Below are 25,640 nucleotides of genomic sequence, written 5' to 3'. Positions count from 1 at the left end.
GAGGCCGGACAAAATACGATATCAACAGTGTTAAAAAGGGTGAGGTCGAGTTGGGTCATCAAATTTTTGCCTATTTTTCCATGTCTAATTACACCTTGTTGGGTTGGACTTGCTAGCCTTTTTGGTCTATTTTCTTCTTTTTCATTGGATTCTGCTAGGCACCACTAGTTGGGCTTTATCTTATTCCTTCATTTTTGGGCTTTTCAGGACCCATTTTACTCCTCAAGAATGGCCATTTTATTATGGCTACTTCCTGTGCATCACCTCTCTCTTAAAGAGGGCTTATGGGCCCACTTTGGGCTATATTTTCTATTTTCGAGAGATACTTTTGCTTTTGGGCCCATTGCTTGGGCCATGTTTGTGTGTTTTCTTCCTTTTTGGGCTCTTGGAGTACGGCCCAACTGCCTTTTCTTTGACCATGCCTTAACTCATTTCTTAGGCCAACTGGGGCTTTTCTCCTCATCGGACCTTTGGGTATGGATTAGCAAAAATAGGAATCAACAAAGGGTAAAATATAGTTTACACTCGTTTGGACTAATGCTACCTAGGTCCAAAACTTTTCAAAATCAATCAATTTAGCCCCTAAATTCAACTTAGTCTATAAAGTTAGCTAGTTTTAAAAAGTTTTGAAAAATCTTGGACCGGACATACTTACCCTTTAATTAATGTCAATTTTGCAAATGATTGATAACCAATTGAGCTACAACTCGAAGCAGTTGGTACATGGTACTTGGCTACATGGTACTAAACATTACCACCCCCACGTGTAGAACAAACAAAACCGCCAGCATTTTGTGTGTCTCTCTCTCTCTCTTTCTTTCTCTCTCTAGAGTTCGGAGAAGTGGAGGAGGAAGGAATGATGTCTTGCGTAATTGGCTTTGAGACGACAGCAGCAATAGCATCATCTTTCCCCGTTAGTTCAGTGACCAAAACTACATCCACCAATACCCATTCTACACTCCTCCACTGCCCCACCCGCCCTCTTACATTTACTTCTTCTTCTTTTTCTTCCAGAACCATCCTTAATGGCTCAAGCTCTACAAGGCTTGCCTCCATTCGTTGCTTCTCAGGTATTCCATTCTACTCGTTCATCCTTCTTCTTTTTCTTCATTTCTGGTTTTTGTAATTCTGGATCCTGATGAGTTTTCTTTGATGGCTGTAATCTGATTTGAGTAAATAACCTTTAATTTTTAATGGGATGTGGTTTGAAGTGCATGGGTTTATAATTGGCTTACAAAAATTTGAAGAAAAAGATTGATGGGTATCATCTATCATGGTTGTCTATTTGTGTTTGTGATTTTGTGATGTTCAATTTTTCAACTTTTTTGAACTGGGTTTTAGGATTTGTCATTTCTTCCTCTGAGTTTTCTCTGATGGGTGTAATCTGATTTGAGTAAATAACTTTTAATTTTAATGGGATATGGTTTTAGATGCATGGGTTATAGTGGGTTTACAAAAATTTGAAGAGAAGGTTGATGGGTATCATCTATCATGGTTGTCGTGTTTATGAATTTTGTGATATTCAATTTCCAACTTTTTTGACTTGAGTTTTAGGATTTTTCAAGAGCCTAGTAATATTTCAGTTCGCTTTAGAAGCAAATTTTTTTTCTTTTTTTTTCCTTATTATAGTTGATATGAAGCTCTGTTGTTAACATCTACTTGTTGATAATTATTCTGTTTCAAACATGTTATTCAACCTTTATATTAAAAAAAAAAAAAAAATTGTTATTCAACCTTGTGGTTTGATTTGTTGCGCATATTATTGAATTTCATTTAGTTTCACGGGGCACTTTGTTACCTTGTCTTCTGTATTTAAAAAATGTAGCGTATATTTCACTTATAAATTCAATCGTGATTTCATGGAGCTTGTATCTGCAATGCATTTAAGCCTAAAAAAAGAAGAAGTTCCCTAGAGATGATTCTATCTTAGGACTCGATTTCTCCAGTGTCTCTCTTTTATAAGTTTTGTGTACTTGGGCAATTCCCTCTCACATTCTTTTGATAGATCTATTGTTAATTTAAAAGATAAAGCAAAACTGGAGTGGGAATCTAGGGTTGCTGTACTTGGAATGACAAATTGTACTGTCGGTCCCATAGTTATAATGAAGGAAAATAGTACAGGTCTCCCAAGTGGTAATCATATGTGAAAGGATCGCCTTCCTGCTTGGGTTCATTAGTGTCTTGAGTGTACCAACTATGGCCTCCCTTAGCAAGAAGTGTCCAGGCAGATAGAAAAGAAATCTCTATGGCTCTTAGCAAAAACTAAAATACTTGGGTTGAGCTTTTGCACACTTGACTTTGATAAAAAATCTTTAAGTGTCTTTGTTACTGAAAGAGAAGAAAACCTTGACATGGTCTTTTCTTTTTCATTTTGTGCAACTTGTATTATGATACTGAAAGATCAAGTAGATATGGTCATTATCTTAAAATCCCTTTATTTTTTCTTTATAAAAAAATAATAATAATTTCCAAAGAAAAAAGATACATACGTGCAATTAATTCTTTTGTGCAGTTCTAACATCTTGCTTTGAGACATTAAGATGCTGAAAAACCTCTCCTTCTTTCTTTATTTGTGTGTGTGTTTGCAGTATTAACTCCTGAGCTGAAGAATACATTGGATAAAGTTGTTACTTCGCACAAAGTGGTTCTTTTTATGAAAGGAACTAAGGATTTTCCACAATGTGGATTTTCGAACACTGTTGTGCAGATATTGAGGTCTTTTAACGTACCTTTTGAAACAATCAACATTCTAGAAAATGAAACACTACGTCAAGGATTAAAACAGTATTCCAACTGGCCTACCTTTCCTCAACTTTACATTGAAGGAGAGTTTTTTGGTGGCTGTGACATCACTGTTGGTAAGTTTATCTATTTTTTAGAAGGTTGGATTTGTTTAAAATTAGTAAACTCCATATCCAATTATTACTTTTATAATAGTGCACAGCCATTAAAATTTGTTGAAGTTTTTGCAAAAATAGATACCTAAATGAGTGCTGACTTAGTGAGCTGTTCCTCTGAAGATTCTAAATGTCAATAAGTTGTAATTCTTTTAATATGTATGGGACTTGGTTAAATGAAGTCCAACAAGCATGATAGAAAAAAAAGAAGAAGGTATAAATCAAACAAGCGTGATAGAAAATAATCAATGTTTCTAGTAGATCTTTGTCTGCAATGAGTTTTGTCTAGGATTGGGCACTTGTGGTTATGTTTTGCTTATGATGGATAATAAGGTGCACATACTTTCTCTTTATGAGTGGATGTCGATTTCTAATCCTTTTAAGTCTAATACTTTTATTGAATTCCTAGCTGATATGAATTTTAGATAATTTTTTCGTATTTTTTAAATCCTTTTTTTGGGTTCTTCCTTGTATTCTCCTATGTACTAGGGTTGTGCCCCTTTTTGCATTGTTTACTTATAGAAAAGTTTAATCAATATGTGCAGATACCTATAAAGTGTGGAATGTTCGTAATAAAAAGAATTAATGTTATTGGTACATCTCTCTATGTAATCAATTTTGTTTGTGATTGGGAACTTGTGGTTATGTTTTGCTTATGATGGTTCACAAGTGCATGTACCCCATATTTTGTAGAAGTATATTAATATTAAATTGCTAGCTTATAAGTCTAATTAATTAGTTGATGTACCTCCAAAAGTGTGGGAAAATGCCTAATTTCCGGCCAACTCTACTCTACTCCCTCTCAATCCAAACTGGTCTTTAGGTGGGTTTATATTTTATTTTTGTGAGTGTGTGTCAAGGAAGCATGGGTGTGCCGATTTGGCTGGTGCACCCAAGTTGGATTCATGTGGACGCGGCTGCATGCGCGTCTGTGGACGATTTTTTATTTATTTTTTGATGCGGCCTAATTATGTCTGATTCTGTCTGATACGGTCCAACTTGATCTGAAACGGTCCGAAACAGGACCCGATTCGGACCGATATGGGCCGATACGGTTCGATTCGGTTCGATATGGGCCAAAATACTTATTAAAAAAAATTGTAAAAGATTAGATCAAAACACACCAGAAACACACTGTTTTGTTGGCAGACTTTAAAGGAAACAACCCTAAAATCATCTCAATTCTCACTTTATTATCTACTTTTGCTCTTAAATTGATATATGTTTACCATTATATGGAAAAAAAAATGCTTAGCAATATATAGAAAATAAAAATAAAAATATATTTAATATTTAATTAATAAATGTATCTCGCCGCACTTGTGTCCTACTTTTTCAAAAATTGCCGTGTCGCCGCTCGCATCGCACCTGCATCCACATCCACATCCGAACCCGAATCCGCACCCGTGCTTCCTAGGTGTGAGTGTATGGTGAGCACGTGTGTGAGTTTGTGAAGTCTTTATAATCTTTGGCTACATCATCACATGATTATAAATAGTCATAGGTACATCCTATCATTTGAAAAAAAAGAAATCTGTAGATTGTTATAGTACATTCTAGGGTTGGATCAGGATGTTGTGATACCAAGTTGAGTTGTGAAATATAAAAAATTAGGTTAAGAGAGAGAGAGAGAGAGAGAGAGAGAGAGAGAGAGAGAGAGAGGGGTAAAAAAAGGTTTAGGGCTTCATCAATTAGTCTCTCCTCTCTCTTGCTTGTTCTTTTGCTTTTGGCTTAACTTCTCTGGTGGACTTTATATAGGAGGTTGGAAGATCTGTTGGATGCCTTTGCTGACAAAGTCTCAAAACCACACCTATTTATGACAAATAAGATGCAAATTTCTCTGGGTAAGCTTTGTATAAGTTTTACTTGAATTGGGGAAGGGTGCAACAGAGTTAGGCATAGAACTTTAAGCTTTTTCAATGGGTGGAATTCGTAGTTTTTTCAATGAATTTAAGCTTTTTCAATTGGTGGTTGAGGAAGGAGGAAATTTTTCTCCTTACGTATTTTTGAACGAGGCAAACACTTCATGAAGTCAGTATTCATGGGCAAGAATGCAGCGTTATGGTTGATGAAGAATATAGAACACACGGTGGTTGGAATCAATCCTAAACAGTTTTTTACACTTAGGGAAGGAGATACCTCGTACACTTTGCAGTGGGGATCAAACTCCTTTGGTCAGTTCCTTCTAGTGTCTGAACTCAAAGTTGGCGGGCATAGAAGATATGTCATAATTCCTGGAGGCAAAACACAAAATGGTTGGAAGGTCTTGGGCTTGAACTGAGGAAGATGTTGGAACCTAACCAATATGCTTTAGGTGGTTCAGGCCAGGCCAAATTTGTGTCCCAGCCACAACATATTACAACCAAGGATAAGGATAAAAATATGTTTCAGGGGGAGTTTGTGGAGAGGCAGAATCAATCAAGGGGGTTGTTGGCAATGAATCCGAAATTTACAAGTGCTAAGGTGGGGGATATTTCAGTGGGCAAGCCTGATACAATGGTGGTGGGAGGAAAGGGATAGGAGGGAGCAGTGCATTAATGTGGATACAAAATTAGGTGAGCAAATTCTTGTAGTAAATAGGAAATGTATCCCAGTAAGATTCAGTTTGAATTCAAAATCAAATGAAAATGGGAAGAGGAGTGATATAAGGAGATCATGCTGGATAGGGAGTGGTTTAATTGTGGAAGTTGATGTGAAAGGAAGGAGATGGATTTCCTGGGATAGCAATAAAGAGGGAGTAAAAAATTTTAAATGGGTCACATGGGCTCAAATAAGGATGTGGTGGGCCTAGACACCAATTGTGACCAACAGGTGGGCTTCACTAACTTAGAGCTCACAGGCCTAGTTAGGATGGAAGTGGGTGAGAGCTCCTCGTTAGCTGACCCGAGCCCACCAACGCCAGAAGCCCACATGTCGATGATGGCTGTGATGTCCACTGCCCTTCACGAAGCTTCGTTGAGTCAGAATGAGGAGTTGGGTCAACATGGTGAGCTTCCGAGGGTGGTCGACGTCATAGCAGATGGTGGATTTCATGCTGAGAAGTCACCAGCATTAGTGATTCAGGTGCGAAATCAATCATTGTCTGGTTGCACAGGCTTCGATGCCGAGGTAATTCATGGATTAGGTAATCGAGACTCTGGGTTCACAGGTGATATGGTGGTTAGCTTGGCAATGGCAGCGATTGAGCCTCCGATTCTGAAAGAGGTGCCGCTGATCCTTTGTCGACATCCATGGGTGGTTCAAAGTAGATTTTCTCCTCTCTCAAACTTGGGTAATGGGGTGGAAGCTGAGTTTGGGGAAGGGGAAGCTCATGAAGAAGAACGGAGTAGTCCTCATGATGATATGACACAATAGAGGTTAGTGTATTCTGTTGGGGAATTTCAGACAGATTCTGGGCTTCACCTTCTACTGTGGGAGACCAGTGGGGTGGATGACAGTGGTTGTGGCAGTGGAGAGAGATAATTGTGTGTTGGAATGTGAACCTCTGTCTTGGTGGGAACCTAATGATTTCAGTGAGGTGTTGTTGGTTCAGGATTTTGTAGAGGTAACTATGACAGAAGACTCTTATGCCAGAAGACTTTATTTGATTGGTCTAGGTGTTGGGGTTTTTCGGATTGTTCCACTATCTTGGAGTTTATTCCTTCTCTTAGCATTGCACTTTAAGTTTTTTCGTGTTGCTTGATGTTGTTTGTTTGTTTGTTGCATTTCCTAGTGTTCACCATCATGAACACCTTGTATTTGCTTTCTTCTATTTTTCAGTTTGTTTAATAATACTCTTATTACCTATCAAAAAAAAGGATTCTGTAGAGGGAACACAGGTGATAGAGTCTGGGCCACCTTCGAATTGGGTGTCCCAGTTGATGAATAATTTCTGTAAAATGGTGGGTTTCCCTATTGTGAAACATGAAGCTCAATGTTTGCCTCTGTTTCGCCTTCTGGAACAGGAATGTCTCAAGGTGAATGATGATGGGGTGTCTAAGCAACTTGCAAACTCAGGGTCATGAGGTCTCAGGGAGCTTAAGGGGCTTATTTCTTATGTTAATTATGATGGTGTCTCTTCTAGGAGTAGGAGCAGACTAGGTTGCACGAACACGCCATTTTTGGCGTCGTGTCGGTGTCGGACACGTGTCGGACACCGGAACGGGTACGACTCGTCGGATTCCGGTGTCCGGCGAGTGTCTCTTTTTTTTTTTTTTTTTTTTTCGCTTCCGACACAGCTCCGACGCGGCTCCGACACGCTAGCAGTGAAAAAAAAAAAGAAAAATCACAGATGTTTGACCTCTGACCTCTGCCCGCTGCTGCTGCCGCTGCCCTCCGTCGCTTGCCAGAGCTAGATCGGGCCGATCGGCAAGCTCCTCCTCTCTCCTTCTTCTTCTTCTTATTCTTCTTCTTCTGCTTCTTTTTCTTTTTCTTTTTCTTTGCTCTCTCACCCAGATGCCTTCTTCTTCTTCTGCTTCATTTACGTTTTCTTTTTCTTTTTCGTTCATTTTAACTTTTCTAATATTTTTTTTATATTTCCTCTTTGTTTTGTGGGTCTTCTGCCAACCCCACGTGAAAGCCAGTTTCAAACATTCAATTTCAAATTTTAACTATTGAGTACCATATGTCAGTCATGATTTCTTTGATATGCCATTGGTCCAAAAGAAAATAATTTATATTATTATTTTGACTATTATTTTTAGTATTAGTAATAGTATTTGAACGTAACATATTTAAACTTTTGATTTGTACTCTAAATATTTTATGTGTATTATTGTACTATTTTTGGCGTTAGTTTACTTATTTATAATTCTTATATAATTTAAATTCTAGACATAAACGTATTTTATGTGTAAAAATATTAAAAAATATCATAAATATAAAATTTAATTAATTATTTAACTGCCGTGTCCCCGCCATGTCGTGTCCTTATTTTTCAAAAATTGCCGTATCCTCGTGTCCGTGTCCGTGTCGTGTCCGTGTCCGTATCCGTGTCCGTGCAACATAGGGAGCAGAGCTTCTTCGATTGCTGTGGGGGTTGTTGGTAGTTTTAAATGACTCTACGACTACTTTCTTGGAATGTAAGGGGGCTTAACAATCCCCAAAAGAGAGAGGTTTGTAAGAATCTTCTAAAAGAGTGGAAGTATGATATTGTATGTTTTCAAGAAATGAAAGTATCTTCTATCGATGTTGCTTTTGTTCGGAGTTTATGGGGTAGTCCTTTCATTGATTGGGTTGTCTTGGATGCTGTGCAGACCTCGGGAGGGGTCTTGCTGATTTGGGATAAGAGGGCCTTTGAAAAGTTGGATGTAATTGTTGGACAGTTTTCTGTCAGTGTATTATTGAGAGGAGTAGTGGATGACTTTGTTTGGGCTTGTACAGGTGTGTATGGCCCTAATGACAATGGACAGCGGTCTACCTTGTGGGAGGAGTTATCATAGGTGTGTGCCAGGTGGCCCATGGCATGGTGTCTTGTTGGTGATTTCAATATTATCAGGTACCCAAGTGAAAGGCTTGGCTGTGAGTCTTTTAGCCCTGCTATGTTTGCATTCTCAGATTTTATAGAGAATAATTCTTTAGTTGATTTACCTTTAGAGGGGGTCTCCTTCACTTGGTTTAGAGATTCTGGTCTTCCCTCTATATCAAGAATTGACAGGGCTTTGGTTTCTCTTGATTGGGAGGAGCACTTTGAGAATGTATCCCAACGGGTGCTTCCTCGTGTTAGTTCAGACCACTGCATTCTTTTGTTGGAAGCTGGTGTTGTTTTACGTGGTCGAAGTGCCTTTAAATTTGAAAATATATGGTTGAAAGTTGAGGGTTTTGTTGATAGAGTTAAGCAACGGTGGGATGGGTACAGTTTTGTGAGCTCTCCAAGTTTCATTTTGGCATAAAAATTGAAGGCTCTGAAAGCAGATTTAAAAAAGTGGAACAGGGAGGAGTTTGGTGATTTGGCTTTTAGAAAGAAGAACTTGCTGACTGAGCTGATGGGTGTAGATGTGAGAGAGGAGTTGGTGGGTCTTTCAAAAGAGGAACAAATTTGTCACCTTCAACTCAAAGGAGATAGAACAGTTGGCTTCTCTTGAGGAGATTTCTTAGAGGCAAAAGTCTCAGGCCTTGTATGTGAAGAAGGGTGATAATAATACTCGGTTCTTTCATAGATTGGCAAACTCACATAGAAATGCTAATCAAATTAAAAGGATTGAGGTGGACGGTGTTCTTTATGAGGATGAGTTTGATGTTTGCTCTCAGTTAGTTCTCTTTTATCAGGGGTTGTATAAGGAAACTGAGGTGGGGCGTCTTACTATGGATGGGTTAGATTTTGCATGTATTGAAGAGGATGAGCGGTTATCCTTAGAGGAGTTCACGAAGGAGGAAGTCATCTAGGTATTAAGGGAGATGGAGGGTGATAAAACTCTTGGTCCTTATGGTTTCACCATGGCTTTTTTTTCACATATGTTGGAGTGTTGTGGAAAAAGATGTCATGGATTTTTTTGATTACTTTCATCGGCACTCTGTGTTTGAACGGTCTATGAATGCTTTGTTTCTCAGTTTAATTCCTAAGAAGTGTAATGCCGTTAACATTAAGGACTTTTGCCCCATCAGTTTGGTGGGTGGCGTGTACAAGTTGCTGTCTAAGGTGTTGGCTAATAGGTTGAGGGTGGTTTTGGATAATCTCATCTTTGAGACTCAAAATTTCGTTTGTTGGCGGAAGGCAGATTCTGGATTCAGTGCTTATCGCAAATGAATGCTTGGATAGTAGGTTGAAGAGCAGAATACCGGGTGTGGTTTGCAAGCTTGATATTGAAAAAGTTTATGACCATGCGAACTGGGAGGCCTTGTTTTATTTGTTGGGCCGGATGGGTTTTGGGTTGAAATGGAGGGGATGGATTAAGGCTTGTGTTATTTCTATCCGTTTTTCAGTCCTGGTAAATGGATCCCTTGAAGGTTTTTTTGGAAGTTCTCGTGGGTTGAGACAAGGGGATTCGCTATCCCCGCTTTTGTTTCTCTTGATAATGGAGGTTTTAAGTAGACTCTTGAAGAAGACAGGGGAGTGTAATCTTATTCGGGGTTTTCATGTGGGAGCTGTGAACTCTGTTGGTGTGTGTATTTCCCATCTGCTATTTGCTGATGATACTATCTTATTTTGTGATGCCTCTAGGGAATAGTTGTTGTCCATAAGATTGGTGCTGTCTTGTTTTCAGGCTTTTACGGGTTTGAAGGTCGATGTTGGAAAAAGTGAGATTGTCCCTATTGGGGAGGTGAATAATCTAGATGCACAGGCTAATATTCTTCAATGTAGAGTGGGCAGTTTGCTTATAAAATATTTGGGAATGCCGTTGGGAACTTCTTTTAAGACAGCTTCGATTTGGAATCCTATTTTGGAGAAAATGGAGAACTATCTGGGTGGAAGCGTCTCTACTATCTAAGGGTGGTAGGTTGATGTTACTAAAGAGTACTCTCTCAAGTCTTCCAACGTACTTTTTATCTCTTTTGACTATTCCTAAAACTGTGGTTGCTAGATTGGAAAGTATTCAAAGGAATTTTCTTTGGGGGTCTTATGAAGGGAGTTTCAAATATCCTTTGGTGGCTTGGGAAAATGTGTGTTTACCCATTGAGATGGGTAATTTGGGGATAAGAAGTGTGGTGTCATTTAATCAAGCTTTATTAGGGAAATGGCTGTGGAGATATGGTCATGAAGTTACCCATCTCTGGCGGTGAGTTATCTCCACAAAATATTGTGAGGGTCAAGGGGGGTGGAGTATTAAAGTTTGCAGGAGGACTCATGGGTGTGGCCTATGGAGAAGCATTAATGAAGGGTGGGAGAGAGCTTTTCTAAGCATCTGTCTTTTGTAGTGGGTGAAGTCACTTGTATCCGCTTTTGGCATGATAGGTGGATTGGTGATAGTACTCTAAAAGATCTCTATCCTGAGCTCTATGTGTGTTCAGTGGTCAAGGATGCTTGTATTTCTGAGGTTTTGTGGATTCCAGAAGGGGGTACTGTTAGGGTGTGGGATTTTAGGTTTTATAGAGCTTTTGAAGATTGGGAGCTAGCTGTATCTTATTCTCTACTTCAGTTTATACAAACTCGTATTCCTTGGGGTGATAGGAGAGATTCTTTTTGTTGGCAGCTAAAAGGTGATGGTAAGTTTGACACCCGGTCTTACTACCATGCGATTCGGGGTGCTTCGAATTCTGTTTCCTTGGAAGGGTGTTTGGAAACCAAAGATTCCTAAGCGCGTGGCGTTCTTTTTGTGGACAGCTTCACATGGTTGGATCCTCACTTTGGATAATTTAATGCTTAAGGGTCGCATTTTGGCTAATTGGTGTTGTATGTGTTGTTGTGATGGGGAGTCGGTAGACCACCTTCTTCATTGTCCTATTACTCATTCCCTATGGTCTTTTATGCTTCAGGCTTTTGGTATTCTTTGGGTTATGCCAAGATCGGTGGCAGGTTTGTTATCTTGTTGGCATCAGTGGCTTGGGAAGCATAATTCGGACATTTGGAATTTGGTTCCAGGGTGCTTAATGTGGATTGTGTGGTTGGAACGAAATCGTCGTTTCTTTGAGGACAATGAGAAGACGTTGGATGAGTTAAAGGTTTTATGCCAACGTAGTCTTTTGGAGTGGTCTCGTTGTTAGGGTTTTACTGATTGCTCTTCTCTCTCTCAGTTTATGTCTTCCCTTAGCTTAGTTTCATGATTACCCTCTTTTTGTTGTGCTGTTTGTTCTATTTTTTTCTTCTTGTTTATCATTATGAACAACTTGTACTTTTCCTTATTTTCTCATTAATAATAGTTTTCTGATTACCTATCAAAAAAAAAAAAAATAGTCATATATCATTTATGGCTTTACCACAGCCAAGTTTACAGCTACAAGAATTCTAGAAATTTTTAATATAATCCGTTGGTCCCACTGTACAATGCAACAAGTGGCAAAGATGAAGATGCTACACATGTAAAGTATGGTGGACCTTGTGAAGTACTTCTCATCTTGTGTCGTCACAAGTAGCATAGTATAACTTTAACTTGATTAGCACCCAAGGAAAAAAAAAAAAAAAGAATGAATTTTTATTTTTTATTTTTTTTAGAGTATGCACCTTCCTATCCAAGTCTTTCCTAAAAATCTTTTGAATTGATTCTGGATTTCCTTTCATAATTTTAGGTTTTTCATTGTTAGAATGGTAAATTTGAGGCCTAGCTATATAATATATTCATGAGGAAGGAACTTAATGTAATGGTTTCTGTTATGAGTAATAGGGGCAAAACAGTAATATCATGTACTTCATATATAAATAATATTTTATGTGTTAGGGTTGACTTATCAAATCCTAAAACACTTTCACAATAAACAACATGGTATCAGAGCACCCAACCCGCCGTTGCCGTTAACCCTGCGACCACCACCCACCGATATTGTTGTCGCCAGAAACCATAACCTTACTTGCTAGCTCCGATGATCTTGATTTAGTGGTTGAAGGAGTTGTCCAGTGCCAGTGACCCTCTCTTCGGTCTTACACACTAGATTGATGTCACCTGACCGCAAGAGAGGCAGGGTTTTACTCGCCCTCCTCTAGCGACCCAGCCTAGCTTACTTGCCGGTCCTTGTGCCGCCGCTCTTGCACCCTAGCGTTGCTGCCAGAGTTTTTCAATTGAGGGTTTCAATCATGGTCTGATTTTTTTTTTTCTTCTCTTCTTCAATACGTTCTTTGATTATCTATTCAGGCAGCCTTAGGTTGATGTTTAGTGGTGGATTGGGCATTTCTTTTTGGTGTTGGTATGGATTTGTTGCTGCCTTGTTTTTGGAATAGTTTGGTGTTGTAGTTGAGTTGCTGTTGGCATGGCTGATTGGTTGAAGTACATTGGTTGTTGGTTGGAGTTTGTTTTAATTCAGTTCAACATATTTCTTTATTGTTAGTTTGTTCTTTAGATTGCTATTATGGAGTCCAAAGATAGTGCTCAGTCCCCTAATTATTTCTTATCTCCTGATATGTTATCAATTACCTCCATTCGTTTAAATGGTAGTAATTATGCTCAGTGGGCACAGGCAGTTGAAGTCTTTCTTCTTGGTAGAAAGAAGTTTAATTACGTGATTAAGGGACCTCCTGTACCTACAGACCCTAAATTCACTGATTGGAGAGCCGAAGATGCATAAATTAGGAGTTGTTTGTAGAATAGTATGGAGTCTAAGATCAGTTGTAGTTTGGTTTTCTTACCAACTGCTAAACTTGTTTGGGAACAAGCCAAGGAACTTTCCTCTGGTGTTAACAATTTGAAGCGGATTTATGATCTTCATCAAAATTATTTCTCCTTGAGTTTGAGTGATATGTCTTTGGAAGACTATTATAACAAGTTTAAGGGTTTATGTGAAGAGCTCAATATTTATCAGCCTATCTCCTCTAATGTTAAAATTATGAAGAAACAACGAGATTCTATGCATGTTGCTCGCTTCCTCTTTGGATTGCCTAAAAGTTTGAATCCAGTAAAATCACAATTTTAGCTAGTCCAGACCTCCCTTCATTGAGTGAAGTTTTTGGTAGACTTCGACAGGCCACATTATCTGATTCGAGTACTGACCATTTCTCTTCCTCCAATACTGATGCGTTACCTTCTGGTGATAAATCTGCCTTTACCACTTATATGGGGAGTAATAGAGGTGGTCGTGGAGGTCGAGGTCGTGGGGGCCAAGGCTGTGGAGGTCGTGACCAAGGGGGTTGTGGTAGTGAACAAGGGGGTCGTGGTAAAGGACGTGGTCTTCGTAAGTGCACTTATTGTCATGGTGAGAATCATACAGTAGACTTTTGTTTGGAGTTGTATGGTAAACCCTCGGCTCACCAAGCTCGTTTTCAAGTTCAAGAACCGCCTTCACAATCACTTCCACCAACATCTAGAGTAGTCTCTATTCCTGAGGAAGAGTACAATCGCCTCTTGTCTCTGCATTCCAACTTTGTTGGGTTTGATTCTACTGCTACTTTGGCTCAACAAGGTACTTCCGCTGCTTGTCTTGCCACTTAGGACCCTTGGGTCATTTGACTTAGGTGCTACTGACTATATGACAGGTACCTCAGGTTTACTCTCTGACCTTGAGCAATCTAGTAGTCTTCCCAATATTACATTGGCAGATGGCTCAGCCACTACAGTTTCTAGTTTGGGCACTGCCAATCTCAGTCCTAATCTTTCTCTCTTTTGTCTTATATATATTCCTGATTTTCTTTTTAACATTTTGTCAATTAGTAAGCTTACTAAAATTTTGAATTGTGTTGCCATTTTTTTATCCACTCATTGTATCTTTTAGGATCTCAAGACGGGGAAGATTATGGGTGGAGGGCATGAAGCCGGTGGACTTTATTACTTGGATCGATGTGGTTCTTCCCATTTAGTGGCTTCTCATTTGTCTATCTCGCCTCTTCAACATCATTGTCGCCTTGGTCATCCATCTCTCAAGAATTTGAAGTCATTAGTTCCGTCTTGTCGTCAAATTGAGTCTTTACAATGTGAAGCATGTCAGTTGGGTAAACACCATTGGGTTACTTTTGCCTCTAGGCGTGAGAGTCGTGTTAGTAGTCCTTTTCATTTAGTTCATTATGATATTTGGGGTCCAATAAACACTCCCTCATTGTTGGGATTTAGATATTTTGTCATTTTTGTTCATTAAACTTACATCTTTGTCTCAATTTTTTGATGATCATGGTGTAATTCACCAATCTTCATGCCCCCATATTCCACAACAAAATGGTGTTGCTGAACGCAAAATGCGTCATTTGTTAGAGGTCACTCGTGCCTTAAAGTTTCATATGCGTGTTCCCAAATCATATTGGAGTGATTTGTTCTCACTGCCTATTACCTAATTAATTGTATGCCTTCCATTGTTCTAGGTGGTCAGATCCCTTATACTGTGCTCTCTCTTGATGCACCTTTGTTTCATCTACCTCCTAATATCTTTGGTTGTGTGTGCTATGTTCATATCTTAGGTTCAGGGAGTGACAAACTTGATCCTAGATCCATTAAATGTGTTTTTCTTGGGTATTCTCATACTCAGAAAGGATACTGATGTTACTCACCTACTTTTCGACGTCGTTTCATTAGTGCTGATATCACATTTGATGAATCTCAATCCTATTTCTTTCCTTCGGTTGCTAGTGGCAGTTCTCCTCCACCTGTGTCTCCTATTGAATCTCCTCAGAATCCACTCTAGGTATATTGTCGTCTGCAGAAACCTCCAACAGAGACTTCTACCCCGCCTAGTGATCCAACTCCTGATCCTGCCTCTTTTCCAATTGCTTTGCGCAAAGGTAAGCGTTCTTGTACCTCTCACCCTATCTCTCAGTTTCTCTTATGGTCACTTGTCTTCATCTCTTCATGCCTTTACTGCATCTTTGAATTCTACTGTTGTTCCTAAGTCTGTCCAGGAGGCTATGTCCATCTCTGGTTGGAAATCTGCTATGGAGGCAGAAATGTCTGCCCTATCTGAAAATGCTACTTGGTCTTTAGTTACTCGTCCTCCAGGGAAAACTACTGTTGGTTGTTGTTGGGTGTATACTGTGAAGTATTTGTCTGATGGTTCTATTGAGCGTTTGAAGGCTCGCTTGGTTGCCAAAGGGTATACCCAGACATACGGTGTTGACCATGCCGAGACATTCTCACCTGTTGCTAAAATTTCTTCTGTCCAAATTTTGATCTCCTTGGCTGCTAATTTGGGTTGGCCATTATTTCAGTTAGATGTTAAAAATGCCTTTTTGAATGGCGCTTTGAAGGAAGAGGTGTATATGGAGCATCCACCTAGGTTTGTTGCCTCAGGGGGAGTCTGGAAAAGTGTGTAGGTTGCATAAGGCCATCTATGGTCTTAAACAATCTCCTAGAGCTTGGTTTGGTAAATTCAGTGAAGTAGTGTTAAAGTTTGGATTGCGATGTTGCCACTCTGATCACTCTGTGTTTTCTCATGCCTCTGCTAGAGAAAAGATTTTGTTGATAGTATATATTGATGATATTATAATAACTGGAGATGACAAGCAGGGTATTGATGATTTGAAAAGATACCTTCAAAACTCCTTTCGATCTAAGGATCTGGGTAAACTTTGTTATTTCTTGGGTATTGAGGTAGCATGATCTAAAGAAGGTATCAGTTTATCACAGAGGAAGTATGTGTTGGATATTTTGGAAGAAACTGGCTTGTTAGGATCTAAACCAGTGGAGACTCCTATGGATCCTAATGTCAAATTGTATGAAGATCAGGGGGAGTTGTTATCTAATCTTGAGAGATATCGTCGTTTGATTGGTAAACTAAATTATCTCCCAATTACTCGCCCAGATATATCATTTGCAGTTAGTGTTTTGAGCCAATTTATGAAAGTTCCTTGCCTTCCACATTGGGAGGCAGTTATTCGAATTGTGAGGTATCTTAAAACACATCTAGGCCGTGGTCTTTTGTATAAAGCTAATGGTCACCTACAGGTAGAAACTTACACTGATGCTGATTGGGCTGGATCATCGTCAGATAGAAAATCCACTACTGGGTATTGCACTTTTCTAGGAGGAAATCTGATTACTTGGAGAAGTAAGAAACAAACTGTTATTGCTAGGTCTAGTGCAGAGGTTGAGTATAGAGCCATGGCACACACATCATGTGAGCTTATGTGGATTAAGCATTTACTTAAGGAATTAAGATTCGTTGTGAAGCTGCCTATGACTATGCATTGTGATAATCAAGCAGCAATTTACATTGCCTTCAATCCTGTGTTCCATGAGCGAACCAAGCATATTGAAGTAGATTGTTATATTACTCAGGAGAAAGTAGAAGATGGTGTAATTGCTACTCCATATGTTTCTACAAGAGTCCAGATTGCTGATATGTTTACTAAAGCCTTATGTAAGACTCGTTTGGGTCTATCATGTAACAAGATAGGATTGTATGATATATACTCTCCAGCTTGAGGAGGAGTGTTATGAGTAATAGGGGCAAAACAGTAATATCATGTACTTCATATATACTCCTTCCGTCCTATTTTGTTTGTCTTATTTGAAAAGTCAAATTTTTTAAGGGAACATCATTTATTGTCTTGTCTACCTTTTAAAAATGTATAAGTTTCCAAAACTACCCTTAAATAAATTTATCAAAAAATTAAATTATTAATAAAATAGGGATATAATAGGAATATTAGTAAATTAATGATTTTTATTTTTAGAAACAGGACAATATTTTGGGACATCTCAAAATGGAATAGAGGACAAACAAAGTGGGACGGAGGGAGTAAATAATATTTTATGTGTTAGGGTTGACTTATCAAACCCTAAAACACTTTCACAGTAAACAACAGTTTCTTTATCATAAGGCTTTTTCTTGATGTCTTACCCTTAGATTGAGAGTGAGTTGACATGATTATGGCTTCAAATGGAACCAATAAGAATGGGGTGGAGGGTTAAGTCTTGGGTCTAAGGGCTAAGGCCCCCCCTCAGTGTATGTAACATACTAATTGAAAGAATAAGGGTTAGCAAAGTTGTGCTCTGATTTTTTTTTAACGGTTTCATCTTACAATGATTTGTTATTGAATGACAAAGTAATCTGTATAGATCCACCACATAGGAAAATGAATCATTGTATGGATTGTTTTGTTTTAAGTGCAAATCACTAAAAGATGCAACCAAGAAAATATGTATGATTTATCAACGTAGTCTCTCATAGAAAAAGGAAGAGTTGATTAATAAAATAGCAGTTCAAAGATATCTCAACATCTTGTTTTGTGATGGACCAAAGACTATTCTAATGACACTCATAGAAGGGTGGATCATCTTGCATTTAGATTATTGGTCATTGGATTATATTGGAGATTTAGAAAATTATGGACACTTGGTTTGGGATGAAGCCATATGTGATCATTTCATTGAGTCATTGGATTGTGCAAGCAGAATTTATAAAGATTGTTTCGGAAAAACATCTACCTAAAAGGCTGTGCAACAATTTTGGAGTTATGTGTGCCAGTTGATTAAACTAACTTTAATAGGATCTTTAGAAATTCAGCACTAAATTAGGGTTCTTGAATAGGGTTTGATGTGTTAGGGTTTAGGTATGATTTGAGTAATAAAAAGATTGGATCCTGAACTAGTTTGATGCTTGTTTGGTGTTAAAACAGTGAATATAACAAGAAACAGGAAAGATAAGCAGGTAATCACACCTAGGTTCTCTAAGCAACCGCATCTCCTAAATAATCTCTTCTTTGAAAGACTAGGACTCCTAATAATAAAGAAAAAAAATTAAGAACTTCTAAATCAGATAGGAACAGGACTCAAAACATAAAGTAAGACTCATAGGCCTTTAAAACAACCTACGACTAATATTCCAGAAAATTTGGAAATTATTAAACTACCCCTATTTTAGTGAAACTTTATTAAAACTGAACCACCAATTTTCCGACCTAAAGCAACTTAATACTATAAGACTCAATGATGCGGGAGACACAAGAAGATTTTTCTTTAGTATTATTTATGTTTGCAAGTCAATTGTATTTTTATGTTTTAGGTCCTAATAGTGTATTAGGTTATTAGTATTTTAATTTGGAAGCAAAGTTATTTTTGTAATAAGAAAATTAGGGTTTCCTAGTCAATTAGAACTAGGATTTAGCAATCCTTTATAAGCAACCTATTGTACTCCTTGAGGAGATAGTTGATATCTTGATGATGAAAAAAATGGCCGTTTGGTCTCTCTTTGGTTTGGTGTTGACTTCAAGTTCACCCTAGGTGTTAACTCCTAGTGGTTTCCCTGCTTGGTATTGACTCCAAGCCAGGCCTAGGTGCTGACTCCTAGGTCATATCTATTTATTTTCCTTTTTTAAATTTTGTTCTGGTTGTATTGCCTTAGTTTTGGTATCAGAGCAGACACCTATCTGTTTGAAGCATCACCACAGTCACGAACCAGAAAAGTATTTAAAAAAAAAAACCTATGCTGTCATTATTTTCCACCCATCGGCACAACACCCACCACCCCACAGTAACTCAGATTTCAAACCAAACAGAGAACCTACCAACTCCCAGACCCACCGTGAATCACCAATCTCTCCTTCCTCAAGCCATGTTGCCACCATTGACATAAACATCCCAACTAGTTAAAGGTCCCAACCCCACGGCCACATATCCTAAGTCCACACTCAAATCACCAACCCTTTGCAACCACGAAGATAGAGAAGAAGTCTTGTTGCCGCCGACCCCCGTCAAGTTGTGGCCTTCCTTGACAAGTCCTCCATCAACCCGATCTCAAAGGTAACCCAATTCAGCCCCCTTCTGCATTATCCACTTTCTTTAGCCAAAAAAATATTCTAACCAACCCATTTTAGAAAACAACCCTTGACCCGACCCATTTTTTAACACCTTTCTTTTACAACACCAGTTTTTCTTAAAAAAAAAAAAAAAAACAAAACAAAAAAACAATTCCAGCCCAACTTCAGCCTAGCATTGACCTGACCCAACTACCCCATTGAAATAAAAACATGCACACAATCTGATCAGTCTAGTAAACATCAGTCAATAAGATCCTTGTTCATTGAGTTATTATGGCAATATCAAAAGCACCTTATTTTGATGGTTGTAAAACTAATCCATGGGATTTTGTCAACTGGATGAATGGGATGGAGCAATTCTTTGAGCAAGCAAATTTTGCGGATAACATAAAGGTTAGGTATGCAAAGTTGAAGTTAAGAGGTGGAGCACAAATGTTTTGGGAGGGTCTTGGAGCTATATAAAGTATGAACCTGCCATTAGTATGTGGGAAGATATGAAAGCAAAGCTTTGTGATGAGTATTTGTCACCATACTTTCGAGCTAAGTATCTACCCCAATCTCAGTGTGGTACTTTTTAAGTTGAAGCAAATACGAAGAATCCTCGTGCCATTTCATGTCCTCAATGCACTTTTGAACAATCTACCTTTCGTCAAGGCAAGGAATTATTTGAAAAACTCATGAAAGGTGTTCAAGACTCAATTGCTCACGAAGTTTGCTTATCACGTCACCACCATCACCTTTGTTCCATGCCGCCACAAGCCCCCAAGACTCATGAGAGCCACCGTCGAGACTTCACCGAACCCAATTGCGACACCAAGCTCTACCCAATCCGTAAGGTAACTTGTAAATAGCTTGTGTTAAAATCCCAACACACTTCTCTTTGCAATACTCAATCCATATGACCTCACGTGATACATAACTTGTGCCCGACCTATTAACCCCAGCACAAACCCGTTTAAAAAAAAAAAAAAAATTCTTTACCTGACCCAATTTTCCCTTTAAAAGTCCACCCATCAGCCCCATTTCCTAACAAACGCAAGCCTAAGCCTATTGTTTGACAACCTAGTACTATATTGAACCATAAAACCTTGCCTAACCAAAAATAGAAAGTTAGAAAATTAAGTTTTAGTCTCTGTGTTATGTGCCTCTAAGTTGGAGTTGCAAAATGACTTCCTTTGATAGAGAACTTGAGAAGCAACTTAAGGATAGAGAATTTGAGAAGCAGATTAAGGAGGCTGGGAATAGACTCCTTAACACTCCTTCCTCCATTGATGAGATCTCACGCTTCTTGATAAAGTTGAAAATTTGTTAGCATATGTGGAGCAAGAACCATCCAAATCAATGCGAGATGCACTTTTACCCTTAGTGAAGGCATTGATCACTAATAAACTTTTGAGACATGTTGAAATGGATGTAAAGGTTTCAGTTGTATCTTGCATTATTGAGATTATAAGGATAACAACACCAGATTCCCCATATAAGGACGAGCAAATGAAAGAAATATTTCAGTTGATTGTGGCAGCATTTGAAAATAGGTCTCATGTGTCTACTCGCTCTTATAAGAAGGTGGTTTCAATTCTTGATACCATTGCAAAGGTCAAGTTATGCTTGGTGATGCTGGATCTTAAGTGTGACACATTGGTTGTTGAGATGTTTCAAAGTTTCATAAAGATAATTAGGTCCAACTATCCACCTGCTGTACTTTCAGCCATGGAAACAATTATGAATCTGGTTATAGATGAATGTGAAGACATTTCCTTGGATTTTCTTAGTTCACTTTTTGCTAGTGTAAGAAAGGAAAATCAGAATGTCGTGGAAATTGGGGGAGCAAATAATCACTAGGATTAATGCCTAGCTAGAAAATATAATGGCACCTACTCAAAAACAACGCAGCAAGCTTGAGTGTGCACATGATGTGAATATTGATGTTGTTGAATGTGCTTCTGATCAACCCTCCATAGTGCTTGAAGATCTACATCTTGGTGAAGTTGAAGAGGTTAAAAGTACACTGCTTCCTATGGTTTGTAAGTTTCAAGATGAGATTATACTGATTCTACACATTGATTTTGTTATTCCAAATGAGTTTGATGTGGTGGAATTCAAGGTTTTTCTTTTCCTTGTGCTCCCTAAGGTGATTCTAGACTTAAAGCAAATGTTATTTGTCAGCATCCTAATCCTTCAATGCTTTAAAACTATAGGTCGAGTTTTCTACAACCAGAGGGGAATGATGTAGGAGAGCAAGAAGATTTTTATTTAGTATTATTTATGTTTGCAAGTCAATTGCATTTTTATGTTTTAGGTCCTAGTAGTTTATTAGGTTATTAGAATTTTAATTTGGAAGTAAGGTTATTTTTGTAATAAGACAATTAGGGTTTTCTAGCCAATTAGAATTAAGGTTTAGCAATCTTTTATAAGCAACCTATTGTACTCCTTGAGGAGATAGTTGATATTTTGATAAATGAAAAAATGGTCGTTTGGTCTCTCTTTGGTCTAGTGCTGACTTCAGGTCCACCTTAGGTGCTGACTCCTAGTGGTTTCCTTGCTTGGTGTCAACTCCAAGCCAAGCTTAAGCGTTGACTCCTAGGTTATATCCATTTATTTTGTTGTTGTTTAGTTTTGTTCTGGTTGTCTTGCGTCAGTATTAGTTTCCCATCTTTCATCTAAAAAGAAGGGAGGAAAAAAGATGGAAAAAGGATCAAAGGAAATTTGCAAACAATGGAGGTAGGGAAGATGGGAATGATTATTATGATTAATGAAAGCAGAAGTTTGGGGATCTTCCATATACGTGCACTGTGTAGTTGGTGTGGTGCACTGTGTAATTGGTGTGGTGGGGCACAAGAGGTGTGCCATCAATTGTGACATTCCTAGTCTTTCAGCTTCTGTTGTTAGAAATGTTGGGGGTGGGGAAATGGGAAGGTTTAATTGGGGCTTTGATAAGCTTGGTGGGGTTGTTACTCTATGAGGTGGTGGTGGAGGGATGTCTACAAATCATCTGGTTGTTTGCTCTGATTCCTCTGAATAGTGGCATATAAATTTTGAGATAAAAAGAGCTATTTGTATGGAAAACGGCTCCCTTCCGATTAGGGTTATAAACGAGCCGAACTTTGTCAAGTAGTAAATGTTCAAGCTCAGCTTGACAACAAAAGTAGAATGTTCAAGCTTGGTTTGAGCTTGAATCAAGTCTACAAATAATGTTCAAGTTTGAGCTCATTATAAAATATAAAAACTTAAGCTCAGCTTGGCTTTTCTTGATTCATTAGTCAAGTCAAGCTCGAGCTCAATATCATGCTTTCCAACTTGAGATCTAACACAAGTATATTATCAAGCCCATATCAAGCTTATTATCTAGCCTATTTGGTTTTGATGAGTGATCTCAACTCCTAATTAATTAAAGTCTTAGAAAAATATGAGTTCATTCGTAAGTTCACATCAATCTTATTACCAAACCCATAAATGAGCCTATGCTCAACTTGTTTTGTATCAAGCCATAATGTTCACGAGATTGTTCATGAACAATTTTATTTTTACTTGGGCTCGGCTTCTTTATTAAACAAGCCTAAACTAAAGTTTAAACTTGGCTTGTTTATAAACAAACAAACATGAACAAGTATTTTATTGAGCCAAACCCAAGTTGTTTATGAACGGCTTGGTTAATTTACAGCCCTACTTTTGATTCATGAAGACCATTTGGAAAGAATGTTGTAGTCTTAATTTTGAGAACTCTTTGAATGAGATTGAATCTATTTTTCTTCATAAAATCCGGTATTTTCATTGTTTTTTTCTTTGGAATTTTTTGTCTTATAAAATTCAGTAATACTTCCCATCTACTTAGTGATGCCTGTTTGTCTTTCTATATTTTTACAGCCTTTGAACTGTCAACCAATTAAGTGATTTATCTGTCTCCAGGAATCTTTATGCTTTGACTAATCCAATTGTGTGGCCTAATCTTTTGTTTGATGTACTATGGTATAGAGCTTCTAGAGTCAATTGTAGACAATTTTTTGATAATTTAATATTTAGGGGAGGGGAGATTTGAACCTTGGACATCTCCGTTGGATTTGAACCCATAATCTCACTCTTCACCAGCCACTTACAAGAGGAGGAGGTGCTAGTTAAGCTAGAGCTCATTGGTTGAGTGAGGTTATGCCCCCATGTTTTTTATTTTTATTATTTTATTAATACTGATGAGTCATATTTATCTTGTCTAAAATGATGGGAAACAACAAAATGAACCCCCCCCCCCCCCCCCCCCCACTCCCAAATTTTTTTTGGTGACATAATTACTTGATGTTAAAAATGAAGAACCCCACTACTTGTAACAATTGAATTATCAAAAAAAAAAAAAAAAAAATTGATGTGGTGTTGCAGGCTCAGTGCAACGTACAAAAAAAATCGTATGATAGAGCTGGATTATGGGTGTCAATGAGCTTTGATTTTAAATGGCATTTCCTTCTTCCACAAGCATGCAGGGAGGGTGAGGTTGTGGGTTCAACACCCACTTGGTGCATGTGTAATTTACCAATAAAAAATAGAGCTGAATTATGTCTTATGCTGTCATATGCTAAAAAAACAACGTGGATGGTCAAACAGGCAGGACAGAAAGTGACCCATTACTGAATCGACAGGTTTGCATAGGAAATCGCTTCATCCAAATAAAATGTAATAAAGTTTTAAACCGTATTCAAAATTTTGGAATATCCCTAGAAATAGAAAACAAGCAATGTTTGTTACTTGTGACCTCACATCCTCAGTTCAGGTTGTTGGCTTATAAACCTGCATGGATCAATTTTTGTTGTGGAGTGGATGAATGCCATCAAATTACCAAAGCTTGGAGTTGAATAGTTGCTAGTGATGGCACTTCGGTGATGTCTATCAACCTATCAAGGAATGAATGTCCAGTCTTCTCTCTGTATATATCAGCTGAGTTTTGTTGTGCGTAGACCTAGATTCTATGTGCTGATGTCAGGAGTGAAATAAAGGTTATAGTTAATTTGGCATAAGAGTTTCTGTAGGTGGCTGTGGTTTCCATGTCCTTCAGGATGCCTAGCCTTGTCATGGTTTGGTCAAACCTCTTCAAATCTTTGTTTGGTTCCAACTCTGTTCTCATTGCATTTTTTTTTCTTCCTTCCACTTTTCAGGCAGTTTATACTTGGAATAGCTTTAGCAGCAGCAGCAGCAGCTTAGTAATATATAATACACGTGCACACACTTGTACTATTAAAAGATAAACGCAAAGTTTTTACCCTATACATGCAATGCTATTCACAGTGCCAGTATGAGCAATTTTAAAAAATAATTTGGCCCTAAAAGTTCAAGTAAAACTTCAAACATGTCTGCTTTTATACAATTTATAGATCTCTTTAATATTAAAAGATACTGTATGTTTGTTAATTTGTGAGTGGTTGTGAAATTCTTCTAATAACATATATTTTTTCCGCAGAGGCATACAAGAATGGTCAATTGCAGGAAATACTGGAGAAGGCAATGTGTTCTTGAAGCTTTTCAGTTGGGCAATGGTATAATAATTGCACTCTTGACTTGCCTGGTGATTGAAAAGTGTATTGTATAATTCATCATTCCTTAAAATTTGTTTGATTATGGCCCAAAACATATACCTTGTATTTGACTACAAAATAGAAATCTCTATTTGGCAATGACAGCTTACTATTTGTTGCATGTTAATCACCTGCGAATCAATAGTATTATATATGTTTTGTTACAGATACAGGTCTAGTTCAGAAAGATGAAGACTATGGCAATGGGCTCATTTTGTGTGTGCGTGTGTTCCCATGTATATGTGGGGAACCTTACCCTACATGGCTGCCAACTTTGATTGTGGACATTAGCACTTAGCATCCTCTCAAAGTTTTGGCCCAATTTAATTCCTTAGCACTCTCTAGGTCTATCTACACTTTCTCTCTACAACCTCAATCTGACCACAGTGCCTGACATACAGAATTGAATTTTAATTGCAAAATTGTTTTATAGATCAAGTAACAGTACTTAAAAGAGAATGTTTGAAGATTTTGGAAAAACTAGGACGATTATAGAGATGATTCTCACACTCCAAAACCAACAGTTGAAACCTCTAGTCTTCCTACTTACTATTTTTCTCTTTTTACCATCCCTTCGCATGTGGCTAATAAGATTGAGAAGTTGCAAAGGGATTTTTTGTGGGGGGATTCGAAGGCACATTTGGTGGGGTGGGATAAGGTGTGTGCACCTATGGTGAATGGTGGTTTAGGAGTAAGGAAATTAACTACTTTTAATAAAGCCTTACTAGGAAAATGGTTATGGCGGTTTGGGGTTGAAGAGACATGACTTTGGAGAAGGGTTGTAGCTTTGAAGTTTGGGGAAGAGTGGGGGGGATGGTCTTCCAAGCTAGGTAGGGGTGTACATGGGTGTGGTTTATAAAGAAGTATCCGCAAAGGTTGGGAGGTTTTTAGCAAAAATATTCGGTTTGAGGTAGGGGTGGGGGATAGAGTGAAGTTTTGGACAGA

The 25,640-nt window shown here is 38.2% G+C and overlaps 1 protein-coding gene across 4 annotated transcripts; it reads left to right on the top strand.

The window, feature by feature from the left end:
• Positions 1-735: 735 nt before the first annotated feature.
• On the top strand, positions 736-24,822 carry LOC115991012 (monothiol glutaredoxin-S7, chloroplastic). Of its 4 annotated transcripts, none has more exons than XM_031114771.1 (4): positions 736-1,070; positions 2,589-2,858; positions 4,656-4,741; positions 24,581-24,822. In XM_031114771.1, the coding sequence occupies exons 1-3, from the start codon at positions 857-859 to the stop codon at positions 4,715-4,717; spliced, it is 546 nt and encodes a 181-aa protein (XP_030970631.1). In that variant the 5' UTR covers positions 736-856; the 3' UTR covers positions 4,718-4,741; positions 24,581-24,822. The 4 variants fall into 4 exon arrangements, 2 of the variants coding, with proteins under 2 accessions (XP_030970631.1, XP_030970639.1); XR_004092165.1 differs by lacking the exon at positions 4,656-4,741 and adding an exon at positions 23,161-23,280 and having other exon boundaries at positions 737-1,070; XR_004092166.1 differs by lacking the exon at positions 4,656-4,741 and adding an exon at positions 14,169-15,165 and having other exon boundaries at positions 737-1,070.
• The last annotated feature ends 818 nt before the right edge of the window (positions 24,823-25,640 follow it).

This window comes from Quercus lobata, chromosome 1, assembly GCF_001633185.2.
Source record: "Quercus lobata isolate SW786 chromosome 1, ValleyOak3.0 Primary Assembly, whole genome shotgun sequence".
NCBI classification, from domain to species: domain Eukaryota; kingdom Viridiplantae; phylum Streptophyta; class Magnoliopsida; order Fagales; family Fagaceae; genus Quercus; species Quercus lobata.
The sequence above is the reverse complement of the archived record's forward strand: the minus strand, read 5'-3'. Positions and strand labels throughout refer to the sequence as shown.